At 49.5% G+C, this 21,449-nt stretch overlaps 1 protein-coding gene across 6 annotated transcripts in view; it reads left to right on the forward strand.

The window, feature by feature from the left end:
* The window catches only part of LOC137660311 (BUB3-interacting and GLEBS motif-containing protein ZNF207-like), a 102,433-nt gene that overhangs the window by 9,647 nt on the left and 71,337 nt on the right, over positions 1 to 21,449 (forward strand). For all 6 annotated transcript variants that reach the window (XR_011047665.1, XM_068395121.1, XM_068395122.1 and 3 more), the window contains exons 2-4: positions 715 to 841; positions 987 to 1,068; positions 4,572 to 4,951. Coding sequence is in view for 5 of the 6 variants with exons in the window: in XM_068395121.1 (XP_068251222.1) it covers positions 715 to 841; positions 987 to 1,068; positions 4,572 to 4,951 (589 nt within the window). In the remaining variant the exon portion in view is untranslated. The remainder of the gene's footprint in view (positions 1 to 714; positions 842 to 986; positions 1,069 to 4,571; positions 4,952 to 21,449) is intronic.

The following is a 21,449-nucleotide window of genomic DNA, read 5'->3' on the forward strand; positions in this document are numbered from 1 at the left end:
GCAGAATAGTCATTATACTAATAGTAAAAGTGTAGAATCCTGCTCTGTCTGAGGGGAAGTATGACTGCTAAGGTGAACCTAATACTTATACTAGTATTTAACAGGAATTTTGTTTCAACTTCAGATAGGTTCTTGTATTCAGAAACTCCTGGACCATAACACAATATCATGTTAGGTTTTAACTGCCGTTCGTTTCGCTGAAGTCTTACTCCTATTAAAGGACCCAGATTTCTATCAAGTAGAAAAAATACAGAATCCTTTAAAATTTGACCATTTTTTTGGCCAAGAGCGTGCATGTGTTGGATTGCTTTAGTTTGCCCCTGACTGCTAAAACAGTATCTGTAAAATAAAAACCCTCAATTCATTGAACCTTTAATATTTGATGATTGCCAGCATCCTTATATTTTCTGTGCGCTGGTCAATACTAATATTTGAAATATTAAAACTCTAGCTAATGTCAAGATTTGGAAATGGAATTTGCCAAGAATTCTTTCCAATTTCGTTATTGTTTTCCAATTATTGAAATTGGCATGCAGTTTATTAAATTAAACCATATTAGAATAAACCCCTCTTTAACAATAGTGTGTATCACCATACCTAACACTAATCTATGAAGGTCTCCATTTAATTACAATTTTTTAAGCTTATGATTATTAGATTTGAATGATGAAAGTGGTTTTTATGAGGTGTTAATAAGTTTTCCTTTTCTTTCAGGTACTGTAATAGGGAATTTGATGACGAAAAAATTTTGATTCAACACCAGAAGGCGAAACATTTTAAATGTCATATATGTCATAAAAGATTATATACGGGTCCAGGTTTATCCATCCATTGTATGCAGGTCAGTATGATACGAGTTGATATGCATATTTGTCATAAATATGGTTTTGAACTACTCAGATTCAACCATAAATATCGTTATATGAATTATCTGGATGTATCAAATTGATTTATTGAATTTTACAGCTGACTGTTCTCTTTTTCAGGTTCACAAAGAGACGATAGACAAAGTTCCAAATGCTCTACCTAATCGTAATAATATAGAAATAGAAATATATGGCATGGAAGGTATGTATGGACATTTTATCAGTGCAATTATTTAAAGGCAGTTTGTTCCCATACTAACAAACCTTCTGTTATTTATGTGGATTATCTTTCAGTGTACCTGGAAGGTAGCCATTACACTTTTAATTGTGAGTTGGCAACGCTGCCTAGCCGCATGAGTGGGTAGGCTGGGGGGTACCCAGCCGCCTCTATATATACTGTCATGGCAGTGAGATGTCACATTTTCTTTTGGCTCAGTTGAGATTGGACGTGTCTGCCTCTTTTCCTGACTGTCTTTGGACCTTTTCAATTTTGCTTTCTCTTTTCCTCTTTTCAGGTGTGTTTATCTTCTATTGTGATCGCCCTCATCAGGCAAACCTGTCCAGGGCACGAGGGTGCTGCATGCGGGACCTACATGCCGTCGGTGGAGACCGACCCGCACTCTTTGTGTCCTACATGCTGAGGGCATCGATGCGAGCAGGGTTTGTCGTGCGTATAGTGTAGTGAGTGGTCTGCCTCCCTATGGGAGAAGTTTGGGCAGCGTAGGAAGACGGTGACGAAGCGCGACCGTTCTCTCTCGGGTGAGCAAAGAGCGTTCTTTTCGCACCCCCAAATCTCTCTCAAAGGCTCCTTCTCGCTTGCGCTCTTCCCAGGGATGATCGAGTAGGAGCGCAGATCGACTAACTCCTTGGCAACCGTTGGGTACTGGTGGGATTGTTGCTTCCCCTAGAGGAGCAACTTCTCCTGCAGCTGCCGGCGAGCCACTTCATCTTTCATATTTGCTGCAGGTGTGGTCGTCCTTAGGGATTTCGGGACCCCCTTTGAAGGAGGAGCTGCTGCACCTTTTTCAGCATGGTGCCAGGAAGGACCCTTCTCTGGAGCCGCCGACATCTCACACTCTGGAACTGTGCAAGGTCCATCTTTCACCTTCTCCTGGCCCTTCCACGCGTGGACGAGGTGACCGCCCCCTGCTGACGACAAACCCTCTCCATCCTAGGACCTCCTCGTCCCCTAACCTTCAATCCTTTGTTTCTCCCCATAGGAACCCTTAGGTTGCAGGTGTAGGTCTTCTGGGGACCAGCGCTAAAGGACAAGCATCACCATTTCCTTGCCCTTCTGAACTCTTCCCCTGATCGCCGTTCGCCACAAACGGAATATTTTAAGATCTCATGATCAGAGTGCTCTTCTTTTAAAAAGCGCTCACGCTCGAGGGCCTTGCTCTCATGAGACCGCAGGTCTCCATGCTCTCCTCGGAGGCGTTCCTCTTCACGAGGACGAGTCTTGCGATCGCGTTTTACATGATCACAAGCACAATCTAGACTTGGGGTCCACACGCTCGTATTTTAGATCTCTGCAATTTAGATCATGAGATCGAAGTCACGTTTACGAAGGCGGCATTCATGGTCGCGAGGGTACCGTTCATGATAACGGCGTTCTCTTTCCCGAGATAGGCGCGACGTTCATGCCATCCTTGGACGAGAGCTAGACGCTCCCGTTCGCGATCAAGGTGGTAGAGGTAGGCGTACACGCTGTCCGTAGCACGTAGCCCCTCAACCAGGCCTTTCAAACCACCTCAGACTGGAATTGAAGATGAGAATGACCATTCCTAAAAGAGGCCTCCAGCTAAACCCCGAGTGCCTTTCACTGCCTGGGGAGTGGGAGTGTTAGCAAACTGTTCACCTACAAAACACTTGGAAACACGTTCTCTAACTAAAGTAGTCTCTACTCAGAGGCCGCCTCTGCCGACTTCGTCGGACATTGGTGCTTCTCTGGGGCAGCAGGAAGGCGTTAGACCTTCCTCTTCCAGTGTGACTCCCAGTGCTCCTGTTGCAAGCACTTCTGCTCATGAATCGTGTCCGTTGATGCACGAAACACGATTTTGTTCGTCAAATTGACAATTTCCGCTAGCAATTCAAGAGCAGATGTCTTGGAACCACGAGTAAGTGCAGTACCAACACCTTCATTACGACCCTCAGCGTCTTCCACCTCCAGCAGAAAACCAACACCCTTTTCAGAAGGGTTCAAGAAGCCTCCTAATAGGTTCCCGAACGTGCCATTATTATTACTAGCCAAGCTACAACCCTAGTTGGAAAAGCAAGATGCTATAAGCCCAAGGGCTCCAACAAGGAAAAATAGCCCCGAGGAATAAGAAATTTAATAGACCATACGTTTCTGTCCAACAAATTAAGATGAAAATCAGCAGCTGAAGACCAGACAGGAGAACAATACTCAAAAAAAGGTAGAATGAAAGAATAAAACACTTCTTCAGAATAGATAGATCACCGAAAATCTTCAAAAAATTTCCTCAATAAGGCCCCCCTCTCTCTCTCTCTCTCTCTCTCTCCTCTCTCTCTCTCTCTCTCTCATCTCTCTCTCTCTCTCTCTCTCTCTCTCTCTCTCTCTCTCTCTCTTTTTTTTGTATTTTTCAGCGAGGTGTCAAAGTAACTAAAGTCGGATGGCTACCATCTAGCTATGCTGAAAGTAATCCACATAAATAACTCCAGGTTAGTATTAGTTAGGGAAATAAGCAAATTATCTCTTGAATATGTCATTTTACTGGTTCAGATACAGCGAATATCTGTTAAGTGTCCTTTAACAAATTGCCTCCTGTGATTGCATTTAGCATATTTCAAAAATTGTGGCTATCGTACAATACGTGGTAAAATTACTTCTAAGAGGCAAAGTTCCAAACTGCATACAAGTAAATGAAATTTCTAGTAGGCAAACCAACTTCCTAAGTTTACTCATCTGTTGTAGAACTTTACATTACTGAAGCCTGCACCACCTATTTTGCACTAACAGCCATAGTAATTATTTGATCTTGCATGAGGTTATAAATAGGGGAACATAACAAATGACAAGATATAAGCTACAAAATACTGTAATCGAAAACATTGTCATAGGTTTTGTAAATTTGACAGTGAAAATAAATCGTAAAATTACATTGTACAGTACATTGAAATGTAGGTAGATGGAAAATTGAACACCAAACTCTTTCATGGGAATAAGGGAGACAGAAAAATAGATACAGTAATGGGTCATTAAGAAATTATTTGTCACACCCATAACACCTTAAACCAACTGAAGCCAGAAGAAGGTTGGAGAATGCTGTCAAATCATATCTGGGCTTACCAGTTAAACAACCATGTTCATAATAGGAAATTTGTGTGTTAAATGCATATTTTAGGAGGAGCAATCGTTCTAATTTAGGGATTCAGTAAAATCTGTTTACAAATGAGTAATGTGGTACTGAAGTGCTAGTATCATATATTTAGAAGGTACATTATTAAATGGAAGGTGAGCTCAGGACTAGAATATAGGTGACTGGGGTCTGAGGCATTTTGCTTTTTTTCAAGAATATTCAGATTTTAGCCTTAGAAGTGGTGTGGGAACAGTTCATGGGCTATCACTATCAGTGTCATGTACTTTTAAAAAATACAAAAAAATTAAATTTGAAAAGTAGTCACATGTAAATATAATTTCTAAACTTAAGTCATTTACCTAATGCCCCTTTGTGTGCCTGACAGGTATTCCAGAGGAAGATTTGAAAGACCACGAGAGACAGCGTGCGGGTAGAGTAGGGGGTGGTAATAAAAGGCAAGATGATGACGACGACGAAGATTCGCAGTCTAGTCTACCGGGTCAGTCAAATCCACCACCACCAAGTATGCCTCCTCAGGGACCTCCAGGTCCCATGGGTCCTATGATGGGACCCACTGGCCCCATGATGCCAATGATGGGTCCAATGGGACCTATGAGTCATATGCCACCTTTTATGGGTGGGCCAGGTATGATGGGCCCTATGGGTCCAATGGGGCCTTTACCTCCGCCAGGCGGGCCTCCAGTTAGTTCTGCGCCTGGTGCTACACCTGCACCCAATAAACCTCTCTTCCCCTCCGCTGCACAGGTAAGTTTGTGCTTGTTACGTACTGTCCATTTGTACCTGCTTCGCAGTCTGGTGTCCCACAGGCTGCTGCTGTGGTACTTAACAGGTCTCTTTCCCAGATCCTTCTAAATGCAAAAACATAAGATTTGATATTAAAGAAAAATTGAGAAAGTTCTATATAGTAAATTATTCTTACACAGATTTAAACTATTGTCTTTAAGTAAGAGTATGTTTTCAGTGGTGTTGGAACTATTTAGTTAATAGTTATTTGTAGGTCTCGTGGAAAACACCACCCCCTCCATCCAGGCCCAGTTTGGCAGGTCTTCAACCTTCATGATCATGACATTCTGTTGACCACTTCTGGGAAGTGGGGAAGCTGTTTCATACACCCTCTTCATCCAAACCCATTTCGACATCATTGGCCGGTATTTTATAACTGGTTTGGAAATGCTTCATTTCTCCAACAGCATATTTTTGAAAATTGAGGAATAAACCATGAATTTTTGGTATGATAATAATGGACGGGCAATTCAAGCATCGAGTCCTTCAGCCATCGAGGGTTTGCACCCTTTCCAGCAACAACAGGTTTAGACCTTTGGGTACCCGAAGCGTTAGCACCAACTTATGCTGAGAATTTATCTTTACTTATATCTTTCCCCAGAATTTTTTCTTCACTAATCATTATTATTATTATTATTATTACTTGCTAAGCTACAACCCTAGTTGGAAAAGCAGGATGCTATAAGCCCAGGGGCTCCAACAAGGAAAATAGCCCAGTGAGGAAAGGAAAAAGGGAAAAATAAATTTTAAGAAGAGTAACATCATTAAAATAAATATCTCCTATAAAAACTTTAACAAAACAGGAGGAAGAGAAATTGGATAGAATAGTATGCCTGAGTGTACCCTCAAGCAAGAGAACTTTAACCCAAGACAGTGGAAGACCCAAGACTAGAGAACAATGGTTTGGAGTGTCCGTCTCCTAGAATAGCTGCTTACCATAGCTAAAGTCTCTCTTCTACCCTTAACAAGAGGAAAGTGGCCATTGAACAATTACAGTACAGTAACCCCTTGGGTGAAGAAGAATTGTTTGGTAATCTCAGTGTTGTCAGGTGTAAAGAATAGGCCAGAATATTCCGTGTGTGTGTAAGCGAAGGGAAGATGAACCGTAACCAGAGAGAAGGATCTAATGTAGTACTGTCTGGCCAGTCAAAAGATGCTATAACACTCTAGTGGTAGTATCTCAATGGGTGGCTGGTGCCCTGGCAAACCTACTACCCACTATAGGGAAGGGAACGCCAAAATAATGCTGTTTCATCTGTGTTATAGATCTGACTCAAATCAAGCTTCTCATTTTCTATAAGTTTCTGCAATTTATTACAGAATAACTCTTATGTATAGCACTAAGATCGGCGCTCCCCGATTCACCCTTGACCACTTTATTACCCATACTATGCCTATTTCAAAATCTCCAGAGCCAACCAGTGCTGCCACGGAAATTTTGTATATCCATGTGGACTGCTAATTTCTTTGCTGCATCAGCAATTTCCACTATGTGCACATTTACATTAAATGAACATTGTTGCACATAACATTTATAAACAACTTCCTCCAAATCTTTACATTCAGCAACCCTCATGTGTTTACACGTAAGCCCCACACTTCTTTCTTTAGGTGTGATATCAAAACGAGTGGCAAAAGTTTTGAGTTTTTCTCTACTCTTTAGTATATCATTAACAGTTTGCTTTTCAATTCCATATTCTGTACAAACACTTGACACAGAAGTACCTGACTCTAGTTCCAATTTAGAACTAATGCCGAGATTGATACGCTTTCGTTTTCCACCCTTGGAAGACATAATTACGGAATATTAACTGAAGGAATTTTAGGAAACAAAAGCCACTGATCAAGGCACAAGCATGTGTGCCGACTGCCGAATCATCCAAAACTAATTGATTACAGCTCTGGAAACAATAGTGGTCAATATCAGAACAATAAAAGAATCGTAATTATTTTTTATTTGTGAATAAAATAGTAGAGAAATTCAAATGTGTGAATAATGTAAAAAGCTTACGTTTGTGTAAATAAGTAACGGCAACTAATATCAATATATCTGAGAACTTTCATTACAGTTCTTCTTCTTCTTCTTCTTCTTCTTCTTCTTCTTCTTCTTCTTCTTCTTCTTCTTCTTCTTCTTCTTCCGTGACACCTCTTCAACAGTGTAGCTTGAAACAGCTGACAATGTTTACACTATCACAGCTGTCCTCACACATATATAAATTTCAATCTTATTAAAAACATCACACAATATATTGCTCAAATACCATTGTTATAGATTACCACTGTTTTAATAGTTTACTATATAAGCTATTAGTATTATTAGTTATTATTTGAATGTGTAAGTGTGTTCGTTTGTTCATTGCATTTAGCGTTAGATATGGCGGTAGCAAAAAAGTTGTTTTCTTTTTGGACGTATTATGTAAGAAAACACAATATAGAAATTACTTTATTTCGTTGGTCATTTATGTTGTATTTCTAAAGATACAGAAGGCAAAACAACATTTGTAATAACACCATCTTTACAAATAAAGTTTACTATTTGTTACTTGAAAGCGGGAGCCTTCTGTCAAGGGGTTGGTTACTACAGTGTAATTGTTCAGTGGCCACTGGGTTTTTTTGGTAAGGGTAGAAGAGAGACTTCAACTGTGGTAAACAGCTCTTCTAGGAGGACACTCCAAATTTAAATCATTGGTCTCTAGTATTGGGTGGTGCCATAGCCTCTGTACCATGGTCTTCCACTGTCTGGTTAGTTCTCTTGCTTGAGGGTACACTCGGGCACACTATTGTCTTTATTTCTCTTCCACTTGTTTTGCTAAAGTTTTTATAGTTTATATGGAAAATGTATATTTGTTCCAACACGAAGTACTTACCTCGAACTACTTTCTTAGGAGTATCTGGGATCTCCTCCCTATCCGACCAAGTACTGTATTTTGCGTAGTTCCCCCTATCTCCGTTTCCCTTGTTGGGTCGCCCTGTGGTGGATGGATACTCACCCTGAGGCGACCCTGGGTCAGCGCACGAGTGTGTGCTGCTAGGTCTGACTCGCTAATATGCATCTGGTCGCGGCGTAGATATCATCTCGCCGCTCTCACATCCCGTCCGACCCGCCTTTGTGTTACCACGTGTTTCCTTTGTGCTTTCCCATCCCTTTGTGCCTTACCATTCACATCCTTTCCCTGTGTTACTTGTGTTGTTTGGTGTTTTAGTGCTTTCCTTATGGAATCCCAGCGTCGCTGTCCCGGGCCTAAGGCCAGTAAGTCTTGCGGAGCGTGGCTCTCTAAGCCCGATGTAGATCCGCACACGTTCCGAGTGGGCGTCCTGGCCTGTACTACAGTAGGCCTTGTACGCAATGAAAAGAAGAAGTCGCTTACGAAGCCAGGCGTCTCCTCGCCCTTGATGTCGCCTTCAGCTCCGTCGGAGAGGTGTTCTCCTTCCCCTTCCCCTTCCCCTACCCAGAGTACGGGACGAGGTAAGTCCGTTGCGGGGAAACGGCCCATTGCCGTTCCCCATGAGTCTAATGTCGATGATATTGATTGTATTGTGCCTACGGAGACATGTGGGGAGTCTGCTAGTGTGGCGGAAGTGTGTGCTGTAGAAGAGGTTCTGGTGCCCGCAGGACCCGTCTCGAGTGTAGACCCGGTGTGGTGGAGGTCAGGAATGGTTCCTTCCCTTCCATCGTGGCAGTGCTTTACAGGTTCAGCTGTTTCCGGGGATGTGCTTGACAAAGAAAGGAAGCCCACAGGCTCTTCAGACCCAGACTCCATTGTGTGGACGGCACCTAGGACACCCTTCAGGTCACCTATGCGGCAAGAGGAAGAGTTTTCGGGCTGGTTCGCCTCTCGGAAGGCTCTACGCAGGCCCCCGGCGCCTTCAGCAGCGCTCCCGTCGGACTTCATGCAACCCGTCACACCGGTAGCACAATTACAAGCCCCTAGGTTGTTGGCAGAAGACTCGGAGGACTCGGCTAGCTCCTATTCTTCTTCTTCCTCCTCGGAGTATTCTTCGTCCTACAGTTCATCTTCGTCGGAGGACTTCAACAACCAAGAGACAAGAAGGAAGCGGAAGCAGGTTAGCAGGAAGAAGTCGAGCTCGTACGCAGGCCCTTCGCGGAAGAAGGCCATGGTTTCGAGGAGGAAGAGCAAGAAGAGGAATTCCTCCAAGAGGAAGTGGGCTAAAGTGGCTTTTCCCCCTAGTGAGTCGAACAGGGCTCTTGCCGCTCCAGTGCCTGCCTCAGCGGCCACTGGAGCCGCCCCTGCGCCCTTGCCCAGTGTCTCTTCGGCTCCATCCGCCCGTCGGATGCAGCCGTTGGCACATGTAAACTTTACCTTGCCTTTGTCCGGCAAGTCACCGGCTCCATCCGTCCAGCGGAGGCAGCCGCTGCCTCGGCCCGGCATCGTGGCATCCATACCCGTTGCCACGCCAGCCCCATCCAAGCATCAGAGGCAGCTGCTGGCATATCAGGGTACGCATTTCCCCGGGAGGGGATAGACCCATGACGGCTACCTCCGTCCCGGCGGCTCCATCCGTGACGGAGGCAAAGTGGCTTTCCCCCCTAGCAGGTCAAGCAGAGCTCTTGCTGTTCCAGTGCCTGCCTCAGTGGCCGCTGGACACACACACACACACACACCGCCTTTACGCAGTGTCTCTTGGTCTCCGTCCACCCGTCGGATGCAGCCGTTGGCGCACAAAACTTTACCTTGCCTTTGCCCGGCAAATCACCGGCTCCATCCTTCCAGCCGAGGCAGCCGCTGGCTTGGTCTGGCAGCATGGCATCCATACCCGTTGCCACGCCAGCCCCATCCAAGTACCGGAGGCAGCCGCTGGCATATTAGGGTACTTACACCCCACGGATTTCCCCGGGAGGGGGTAGAGCCATGACGGTTCCATCCGTGATGGAGGCAGCCGCTCCATCGGACCAGCCAGAAGTAAGGGATACAGCCGCCCCCACGGATCCATCCACGCTCGAGGATGCAGCCGACACGGAGGATCAAGTGGTAGAGGGCTTGTTAGATACGGGCGAGTGTTCCCCCGTCGAAGTGTCCTCCTATAGAAAAGTCCTGGCTCTGATCCGCCACCACCACAGATTAGACGAGCCTAAACCGTCGTCAGAGCAGGCTTGGCTTTCAGGTTTGGGGAGGATGGTGGATAACCCGGGCCAGCAGAAACCATCCTTGGCCCTACCGCTAGCGCCGGACGTGGCACTAGGCATGGAGCACGTCGATAAATACGTTGGGGGACATAAGAACTCCCTAAGAGCCCAAGGGTCCTTCAAGCTCTTGCCGGGACTGAGGACCCAGAAGAAATTCTATGTTTCAAACGGACGTCATGCAGGTCCCAGCTCGTTGGAAGAGCCCGTTGCAACGTTAAACCAGGGCAGTGAAGATGACAGAAACGTCACTGCACCAGTGGTTTTCTCTCAAGCGGTGGCCGCCATGATGGAGGACACCTCGAAAGATATAGTCAATGTGACCTCCTGGCTGGACTAGTGTACGTGCCCCCTAGCAGGGTTCCAGCTATCTCACGACCTGTCAGTACCAGAGAATCAGGCCCTTCTACAAGAACTCATTCGTTTGGGAGGGAAGGTGATGAAGTCCCTGACCCAGACGGCAAACTGGGTGTTAAGGAGGAGGGACACGGTCCTTAACAGGATCTCCCGTAGACTTCGCGAATGGGAAACAAAGTTTCTGAGGAATGCGCCGGTGTAGGGTGAGACCGTGTTCCCCCTGCAGGCTGTAGAGGAAACTATGGGGAGAGAGGGCAAAATTAAGGACTCAGTGGAGCCCAGCCAGTCAGTGGCAAGACGTCCTCCCCATAGAAGACCATCAGCAGACGTGGCCTACCCACCTACGGCACCAGCTAGACAGGAGGCCCCCTCCACTTCCTGGCAGCAATCCACGCGGCCCTCCCGCAGGAGCGGTGCCCCGGCCCGGTCCTCCTTTAGACAAAAATTCGCCGGCTCAAGGAGTGCTGGCAGCCTTGAGGGAAGGGGATTTCATGTTGTCCCTGGATCTCAAGGACGCCTATTTTCAGATCCCCGTGCATCCCTCCAGCAGGAAGTTCCTCTCCCTCAGAGTGAAGTGGGGATCCCAGTCTCTGCAGTTCAGGACTCTGCTTCGGACTGTCGGCTGCTCCTCAGGTCTTCACGAGAGTGTTCACCGTACTATCAGCCTGGGCCCACAAGCAGGGCATCAGGCTGATCTGGTACCTAGGCGACTGGTTGCTGCTTTAAGCCTCGGAGACAGTCTTAAAGGAGCAAGGAGCGAAGCTATTGCAGTTTAGCAGGGAACTGTGGATCGCCATCAACTTGGAAAATTCCCAGTTAGTCCCCACCACCAGGATGACGTACCTAGGGATGGTCCTGGACTCCCAATTAGGAAGGGCATTCCCCTCTCAAGAGAGGCTGAGTATCCTGGATCAAGTTATTCGACCATTCCTGACAGGTGCGGTAATGAGAGCCAAGGACTGGCAGAGGCTCGTGGGCCACCTGGTCTCGTTGGAGAAGTTGGTTCCTCAGGGGAGGCTCAAGCTGAGGCCAGTCCAATAGAACCTGAAGGACCGCTGGTTACCAGGAGTCCCTCCTCAGGAACTAGTCAAGATGTCTCCAGACTCCAGGAACATGCTCCTCTGGTGGTCCGACAGGGTGAACATCCTAAAGGGGGTACCTTCGCGTCCATTCCTCCACAGGCTTTGCTCTTCACAGACGCATCAAAGGAGGGGTGGGGAGCCCATCTGCTTGTGGAGACAGCAGAGGGAAAGTGGTCCCTGGAGGAGAAGACCTTTCACATAAACATGCTCGAGCTACTAGCAGTCCAAAAGGCCCTCGCAAGGTTCGCCCATCGTCTCCGGGGAAACACGGTAGCACTCATGAGCGACAACGCCACCGTGGTGACATACATAAGTAAGGAGGATTGAGATCAAGGGAGTTGTACAACCTCACGTCTCAAATACTGGAATGGGCCAAAAAGGAGCACATCAGCCTCACAGCCAGGTTCATTCTGGGAAAAAGGAACTTTCTTGCCGACGGCCTCAGCAGGACAGGAGAAGTAGTGGGGTCAGAGTGGTCCCTACACCCACAGGTAGCACAGAAGGGCCTCCAGAGGTGGGGCTCACCGGTGATAGACCTTTTTTTTTGCCAAGAGGCTCGACGCACAGCTCCCCGTGTTCTATTTGCCTGTGCCAGACCCAGCAGCAGCGTTCGAGGACGTCTTCCAACACTCGTGGGACGGATTCGACGTATATGTCTTTCCTCCCTTCAGGATTCTCAGGCAGGTTCTCAACAGGATCAGGCAGTCAAGAGATACAAGGTTGACTTTGGTAGCGCTCTGGTGGCCGGAGATGGAGTGGTTCGCGGACCTACAAGACCCGGCTATCCTTCCTCCGTGGCCTCTGCCGATAAGAGAAGATCTGCTACGCCAGCCCCACTTCCAAAGGTTTCACGAGAACCCCCAGTACCTTCAGCTACACGCGTGGAGGTTATCGGGCATCTACTAAGGAAGGAAGGATACTCAAAGAAGACAGCCTCGAGGATGACCAGTTATCTCAGGAAATCCTCGGTCATGGTTTACCAGGCCAAGTGGGCCACATTAGTAAAGTGGTGTGCGGCTCAGAACCTGAGGCCCCTGGGTGCATCGGTCTACAGGATTGCAGACTTCCTGTTCTACCTAAGGGACTACCTAGGGGTTTCCATTCCAGTCATCAAAGGGGTCCGAGCAGCACTGGGACAAGTATTTCTACTCAGAGGCATTGACCTGGGGGCCTTTCGTCAGATTTCCATGCTCATCAGGAGGTTCAAGCAATCTTGTTCCCCCCGCGCCTCTCGAGTCCCGCAGTGGGACGTAGCTAACGTTCTCAAGGTTTTGTCTAGGCCACCCTTCGAACCTCTCAAAGTTATCCTGGATAAAGACCTCGCCCTCAAGGCAGTGTTCTTACTAGCTCTGGCCTCAGCCAAGAGGGTGAGTGAACTCCACGACTTGTCGTTTGAGGTCTCACACTCGAAATGGTGGAAGGACCTGGGCTTTAAGTTTCTGCCGGATTTTGTGTCCAAAACACAGAACCCGGCCATCGTAGACCCAAGGTTTGAAGGGTTCTCAATCCCGGCGATCCCTCACTCAGACAACCCGGAAGACTTGTTCCTGTGCCCAGTGAGAACAATCAGGAAGTACCTTAACAAGACAGCCAGACTTCGGCCGAGCATCAAAATTCTGTTTGTTTCCTCAGGCTCAGTGTAGAAAGCAGTGTATAAGAACTTGGTCTCCTGGTTTCGAAAAATCATAAAAGGGCTTATGACAGTGAGGGGTCGGCAGTTCCTGGCAAGACACGGCCCCATGACATTAGGGGGCACCTCCTTGGCATTCAACAAGAACATGGCAGTAGGTCAAATCATGCGGGCGGGCACATGGTCCAGGCAGTCCACCTTTACGGCCCACTACCTGAAAGACTGTACGAGTAAGTCCCTGGACTCCTTCTCCATCGGACCAGTCATTTCCACCCTTCAACAAGTTTAAGGCTAAAGCCCTGCGGTAGCCCGAGGGGAGTAATTACAAGCGACACAAGTTTCCGCCTTACTCCCCCTTTTCCTTGCTACCCTTTTTATCCTCCTCCTTTCCCTCCTCCCATATAAGAGATGGATGTTGTTATAGAAGACCATGTCCGGATTATGCATAAAGGTGAGATATTCAATCAAGTAGACTTTTGCGTGCTTCCCCCGACTCTCCTACCCTGGACCTAGCCTCCTATCTAGGTCCCGTATCACGTACCGGTATGGCGGGTCGTCCGGCCTGTAAGTCCACCCCGCCTCCTAAAGTGTAAGTCTCCCAAGAAAGTAGTTCGAGGTAAGTACTCCGTGTTGGAACAAATCACAAATTTTAATTAATTTGTATTTTTTCTAACAGTACTTACCTCGAACTACTTTCGGGTTATTTACCGCCCATCCTGCCCCTTACAGGAGTTCGAATAGTATTTTCACTTATGCTTACTGGCGAATCAGACCTAGCAGCACACTCGTGTGCTGGCCCGGGGTCGCCTCAGGGCGAGTATCCATCCACCACGGGACGACCCAACAAGGGAAACGGATATAGGGGGAACTACGCAAAATTCTAGGTCGGATAAGGAGGAGATCCCAGATACTCCTAAGAAAGTAGATCGAGGTAAGTACTGTTAGGAAAAATACAAATTACTTAAAATTTGTGATTTTAATGATTTCTTGAAATATTTTATTTGTCCTGTTTCCTTTCCTCACTGGGCTATTTTCCCTGGTGGGACCCCCGGGCTTAATAGCATCCTGCTTTTCCAACTAGAGTTGTAGCTTAGCAAGTAATAATAATAATAGTATTGTTTACATTCTCTCAACTGGGCTCTTATATAATTTTCCAACATGATGAAAGACCTTACAATGAATATTAACCAAATATAAATAAAAAAAAGAACTTTCAATATTACTCAAATAGTTTGTTCCAACACGGAGTACTTACCTCGAACTACTTCCTTAGGAGTATCTGGGATCTCCTCCCTATCCGACCAAGAATTTTGCGCTGTTCCCCCTATCTCCGTTTTCCCTGAGGCTACCCAGGGTCAGCGCGCGCGAGAACGCTACTAGGTCTGTGTCGCCAGTAAGCATCTGGTCGCGGCATAGATAACATCTCGCCGCTCTCTCTCACATCCCGTCCGACCCACCATTGTGTTACACGTGTTCCCTTTGTGCTTTCCCATCCATATCCTTTCCTTATGTTGCTCGTGTATTCCTGTGGAAACGTCGACCTGGGCCCAAGTCCGGTAAGTCATGCGGGGCATGGCTTTCTAAGTCGAGCGTCGATCCGCACACGTTTTGCTCCTCGTGTAGAGGCAGTGTGTGCTCGCCTGCCTCCACGTGTCCGGAGTGTGCGTCCTGGCCGGAGCTGCAGTGGACTTTGTTCTGAACTAAAAAGAAGGCGTCGAAGCGGTTGTCTAGGAAGCCTGGTATCAGTTCGCCATTGACATCTCCATTAGCTCCTTCGGAGAGAGGTTCTCCTTCCCCTACCCCTACCCAGGGTAGGGGACGAGGTAAGTCCGTTGTGGGGAAACAGCCCATGGCTGTTCCCCATGAGTCTGATTTCATTGATTCTAATTGCATTGTGCCTACGCAGACGAGTGGGGAGTCTGCTATTGTGACGGAAGTGCTTTCCGTAGACAAGGTTATGGTGCCCGCAGGACCCGTCTCAAGTGAAGACCCGGTGTGGGCGAGGTCAGGAACACCAGCTCCTTCCCCTCCATCGTGGCAGTACTTTTCAGGAATAGCGGTTTTTGGGGGCAATCGAGACAGAGAACGGCAAGCCACGTTAGGATCGTCAGTAAGCGTCTGGTCGCGGCATAGATAATATCTCGCAGCTCTCTCAATTATCCCGTCTGATCACATTGTGTACCACGTGTTCCTTTGTGTTCTCCCTCCCTTGTGTCCCACGTGTTTCCTTGTTTTCCTTATCCCTTGTACACCACGTGTTCCCGTTGTGTTCCTCACCTTTCCCTTGTGTTCTTGTGTTGCTTGCGTGTTCGTTTTCCACCATTATGGAATCCCAGCGTCATTGTCCCGGGCCCCAAGCGGGTAAGTCTTGCGGAGCCTGGCTCTCTAGGCCAGAGGTCGACCCGCACACGTTGTGCTCCTCGTGTCGGGGGAATAAGTGCTCCCCTACCTCCACGTGTCCGGAATGCGAGTCCTGGGCTGAACCTTGTTCGCCAAAAAGAAGGCACCCAAGAGATCTCCTAAGAAGACGGGCCTTACCTCGCCGCGAATGTCGCCCTCAGCGCCTTCAGAGAGAGGTTCTCCTTCACCTTCTCCAACCAAGAGTAGGGGACGAGGTAAGTCCGTGCGGGGAAACGGCCCATTGCCGTTCCCCATGAGTCTGATGCGGGGAATCTGTTGTGAAGGGGCCTACGCAGACGAGGGGGGGTCTGCTATTGTGGCGGAAGTTTGTGTGATAGACGTAGGCCTGGTGCCCGCAGGACTCGTCTCAAGTGAAGACCCGGTGTGGGGGAAGCCAGAAACAGCGCCTACCCCCACAACGTGGCAGTGCTTTTCAGGTTCAGCGGGTTCCGGGGGTGGTCAGGATAAAGAAAGACGGCCGACATGTTCGTCGGACCCGGACTCTATTGTGTGGACAGCGCCTAGGACGCCTTTCCGGTCCCCCATGAGGTTAGAAGAAGAGTTCGAGGGATGGTGTGCCTCTCGACCCGCTATCCGCTCACCCCTGGCGCCCTCAGCTACGCTTCCGCTGGACTTCATGGAGCCCCCTACCCTGGTATCCAGACCAAGGATTCCCAGAAGACTCGTGATTGAGACAGACGTCTCGAACAGCTCCTTTTCCTCGGACAGCTACTCCTCTTACGGTTCTTTCTCATCGGAAAGTTCTAGCGACCGGGACTCCAGGAGGAAGAGGAAGAGGTCCAGAAGGAGGAGACCTAGCTCCCACACCAGCCCGGCTAAGAAGAGGTCGAAATCCTAGAGGAGGAAATATAAGAAGAGGAGTTCCTCGAGGAGGAGGTATATCACAGTGGTTCGTCACCGTCGGGAGTCTAGCAAGACGGCTGCCGCTCCAGTGCCTGCCTCGGTGGCTGCTGGAGCCGCTTCCGTACCCTTGCACAGTGTCTATTCGGCCCCACCCACTCGTCTGATGCGGCCGTTGGCACACTTACAGTTGCCCCTTCCAAGCAAGTCAGTGGCTCCACCCGCGCGACTGGACCTTCCGCAGGTGGGACCCAGTGGCTCAGCTCCCAGCCATTGCGTCGCAGCGGCACCGGCCAAGTTACGGAGGACGCCGCTGCCGCGACCATCAACCAGGTCCGGGAGGGGGTAGACCCATGATGGCTACCCCCGCGGTGGAGGCTGCTCCATCAACCCGCCAGGAGGGGAGGGATGTCTCCGCTCCCATGGATCCCTCCGTGTTTGATGAAGCTTCTGACACGGAGATGCAGATAGTGGAAGATCTGTTGGGCGCAGGAGAGTGCTCTCCGGACGAGGTCTCATCCTACCGGAAAGTGCTGGCCCTTATCCGACACCACCATAGGCTGGACGAGTTGTTTGTCAGGTCTGGGCAGGATGGTGGACAACCCTGTCCAGCAGAAACCATCCCTTACCCTACCTTTAGCGCCCAACGTTGCCCTGGGGATGGAATGTGGATCGTTTCGTGTTAGGCCCAAAGAACTCGTTGAGAGCACAGGGTTCCTTCAAGCTTCTGCCGGCCTTAGAACCCAGAAGAAATTCTATGTGCCAGACGGGCGGCACTCAGGGCCCCGCACACTGGATGAGGCGGTTGCTACCCTAAACCAGGGCAACACCGATGAACGGAGCCTGAATGCGCCAGTGGTCATCTCGCAAGCGGAGGCCGCCATGATGGAAGACACCTCGCAAGACGTCGTCAACGTAACCTCTTGGTTGGACTGGTGGGCTTGCACCCTAGCAGGTTTCCAGCTGGCGCACGACCTGTCGGCGCCAGAAAATCAGGCACTGTTGCAGGAACTAATCCGATGGGGGGGGCAAGGCGATGAAGTTCCTCACCTTCCAGTCCCTTACCCAGACAGCTAACTTGGTCCTGAGGAGAAGGGACACGGTGTTGAACAGGTTGCCCCGTAGGCTCCTTGAGAGGGAATTGAGGAACTCCCCTGTCTGGTGCGAGACAGTGTTCCCCCTTCAGGCAGTAGCGGAGACAATAGAGAGGGTCGGTAAGATGAAGAGTACAGCGGAACCCAGGCAACAAGTTACAAGGCGGCCCTCAATTAGAAGAGCGCCAACAGATGGGGCCTACCCGCCTACGCCTCCGGCTAGACAGGAGGCTTCCACCTCTTCCTGGCACCAATCCCCACGGCCCTGCAGAAGGGGTGGTGCCCAACCTCAGGCCTCCTTTAGACTTAAGTACTCAGGGTCAAGGAGAGGACGTTCCAACTGTCTCCCCAGAAGGAGATAGGGAGAGAGGCCCCACACCTTTCCACGCCTCAGGTGCGGGGATGCCTCAAACAGTATTGGCAAGCATGGCTGGACAACGGAGCGGATCCATGGACGGTGACAGTCCTCACGGAGGGATACAGGATCCCCTTCCTGTCAGAACCGCCCCCGTTGATCCCCGAACATCGGGCGGACTGCCCAAAGACACGGAGAAGAGAGCTGCCCTGCAAGCAGAAGTGGAAGCCATATTAAGCATAGGAGCCCTACAGCCCGTTCACAAGCCTTCTCCGGGTTTCTACAGCAGGTTCTTCCTGGTGGAGAAAGCGACGGGAGGTTGGAGGCCAGTCATCGACCTCTCGGCTCTGAACAAGTTCATCAAGACGACCCCCTTCAAGATGGACACGCCGAAGTCGGTGCTGGCGGCCTTGAGAGAAGGGGATTTCACGATGTCCCTGGATCTCAAGGATGCTTATTTTCAGATTCCCGTACACACCCCTCCAGCAGGAAGTTCCTCAGGATAAGGTGGGGTTCTCAGACCCTTCAGTTCAAGACCCTCTGCTTCGGTCTGTCGATGGCTCCACAAGTGTTCATGAGGGTGTTCGCCCTGGTCTCAGTCTGGGCACACAAACAGGGCATCAGGCTGATCAGGTACCCCGACGACTGGTTGCTGCTTTCAGCCTCAGAGGCAGACTTAAAGAATCAAGGCGCCCTTCTGCTGCAGTTCTGCAAGGAGCTCGGGATTACGCTCAACCTTGAGAAGTCCCAGTTAGTCCCCACCACCAGGATGACGTACCTTGGGATGGTCCTAGACTCCCAGCTGACGAGAGCCTTCCCTTCCCAGGATAGGCTGGACAACCTAGACCAGGTGATTCGCCCGTTTCTTGAGGGCACCCCAGTGCGAGCCAAGGATTGGCAGAGACTAGTGGGTCACCTGGTCTCCTTGGAGAAATTGGTCCCTCAAGGCAGGCTCAAGCTAAGACCAATCCAGTGGAACCTGAAGGATCTCTGGTCAGTGGAGGAGTCCCCGCAGAAGATCGTCAAGGTGTCCCCGTCCTCCAAAGACACGCTCCTCTGATGGTCCGACAGGAGGCACATGCTGAAAGGAATCCCGTTCACCTCCGCTCCTCCGGAGATGCTGCTCTTCACGGACGCATCAAAAAAGGGGTGGGGAGCTCATCTCCTCGAAGAAACAGCAGAGGGCAAATGGTCAGTGGAGGAAAAGACCCGGCATATCAATCTTTTAGAGCTCATGGCGGTAAAAAAGGCCCTAGCCACATTCGCCCGTCTCCTTCGGAGAAACTCTGTGGCACTCATGTGCGACAACGCCACGGTGGTGGCGTACATCAAGAAGCAGGGAGGCCTAAGGTCGAGGGAACTGTGCGACCTCACAGCTCAAATCCTGGAATGGGCCGAAAGGAACCACATTCTGTTAACAGCCAGGTTCATTCCGGGAAAGAGAAACATTCTGGTAGATGGACTCAGCAGGACGGATCAGGTGGTAGGGTCAGAATGGTCTCTTCATCCGCAGGTGGCACAGGAGGTCCTCCAGCGTTGGGGCTCCCCGGTGATAGACCTGTTGGCCACAAGATTCAACGCACAGCTTTCCGTATTCTGCTCCCTAGTACCGGATCCGACAGCAGCGTTCGAAGACGCCTTCCTGCACTCGTGGGACGGCCTCGACATGTACGCCTTTCCCCCCTTCAGGATCATCAGGCAGGTACTCAACAGGCTAAGACAATCGAGTTCCACAAAGATGACTTTGGTAGTGCCCTGGTGGCTGGAGAGGGCCCTTTCCGCCGTGGCCCCTTCCGGCAAGAGAAGTCCTCACTTCCAAAGGCTACATGAAAACCCCCAGGGCCCGAGGCTACACGCATGGAGGTTATCAAGCGCCCGCTAAGGAAGGAAGGTTTCTCGGATAAGACTGCCGCCAGGATGACAGGATATCTCCGGAAGTCCTCGTGCGTGGTGTACCAGGCAAAATGGGCCACATTTGTTAAATGGTGTGCCACTCAGAATTTGTGGCCCTTAGACACATCGGTCCACAGTATTGCAGACTTCCTAGTTCATCTGAGGGACGACCTGGGAGTCTCCATCCCAGCCATCAAAGGAGTCTGTGCGGCACTGGGCCAGGTTTTCCAACTCAAGAGCATCAACCTAGGGGCTTCTCGCCACATCTCCATGCTTATCAGGAGTTTTGAACAGTCTTGTGACCCCCGCTCCTCAAGGGTTCCCCAGTGGGATGTAGCCAGGGTCCTCACGGCTCTCACGAGACCCCCCTTCGAGCCTTTTAAAAACATCCTAGACAAGGACGTCACCCTCAAGGCTGTATTCTAGCTAGCCCTTGCCTCGGCCAAACGGCGGAGCGAACTCCACGGTTTGTCCTTCAAAGTCTCACACTCGAAGGGGTGGAAGGATTTGTCGTTTAGGTTCTTACCAGAATTCGTGGCAAAGATCCAGAACGCGGCAATTGCTGACCTTAGGTTCGAGGAATTCTCTATTCCAGCAATTCCGCGCTCGGACAACCAGGAAGACCTGCTTTTGTGCCCCGTGAGGACTATCAGGAAACACCTCAGTATGACATCCAAACTCAGACCAGCTATCAAAAGTTTGTTCGTATCGACAGGCCCAGTCAAGAAGACTGTTTCTAAGAATACTATTTCTTTCTGGCTCCGACAGGTTATCAAAAGGGCGTACGAGAGTGATGGCTCCACGGTCCCTGGGACCCCGAGACCCCATGACATTAGGGGCCTTAGGACATCCTTGGCCTTTGACACTAACATGGCAGTGGGCCAAATCTTGTGTGTGGGTACTTGGGCCAGACAATCCACCTTTACAGCCCTTACCTGAAGGATTTTACAAGGAAGTCCTTGGATGCCTTCTCCATTGGGCCAGTAATTTCAGCTATGCAGCAAGCTTAGTACAGTAGTTTTGGTCCCGGGTAGCCCGTGGGAAGTAATCGCAAGCGACACGGGTTCCTCCTTACTCCCCCCTTTCCTTGCTACCCTCTCCCTTGTCCCATCCTTTTTTCTATCCTCCTTCCATGTGAGAGATGGACGTTGAGGGACACCATGTCTGGATTATATTTAAAGGTGAGTTGTACGTAAGGTAGACTTTTGCGTGCTTTCCCCTGCTCTCCTACCTCTCCCTGGGCAGTCTAGACCTAGCCTCCTATCTAGGTCTTGTTCCCCAGGAGTTTACAAGATATTCCGGTCTGTAAGCCACTCCCTCCTCCTAAGGTACCTAAGAAAGTAGTTTGAGGTAAGTACTCCGTGTTGGAACAAATCACAAATTTTTAGTAATTTGTATTTTTCCCTAACAGTACTTACCTTGAACTACTTTCGGGTTATGGCCCACCCATCCTGCCCCGAGTATCTTACAGGAGTTCGAAGAGGTCTTAAACATACCCTTACTGATGATCCTAACAGCGCAGCCTCACACGCTGACCCCGGTCGCCCCAGGGTGAGTATCCTTCCGCCCCGGAGCGCCCCAACAAGGTAACGGAGAGAGGGGGAACTACGCAAAATTCTTGGTCGGTTAATGAGGAGATCCTAG

Source organism: Palaemon carinicauda, chromosome 20 (assembly GCF_036898095.1).
Source record: "Palaemon carinicauda isolate YSFRI2023 chromosome 20, ASM3689809v2, whole genome shotgun sequence".
Classification (NCBI taxonomy): domain Eukaryota; kingdom Metazoa; phylum Arthropoda; class Malacostraca; order Decapoda; family Palaemonidae; genus Palaemon; species Palaemon carinicauda.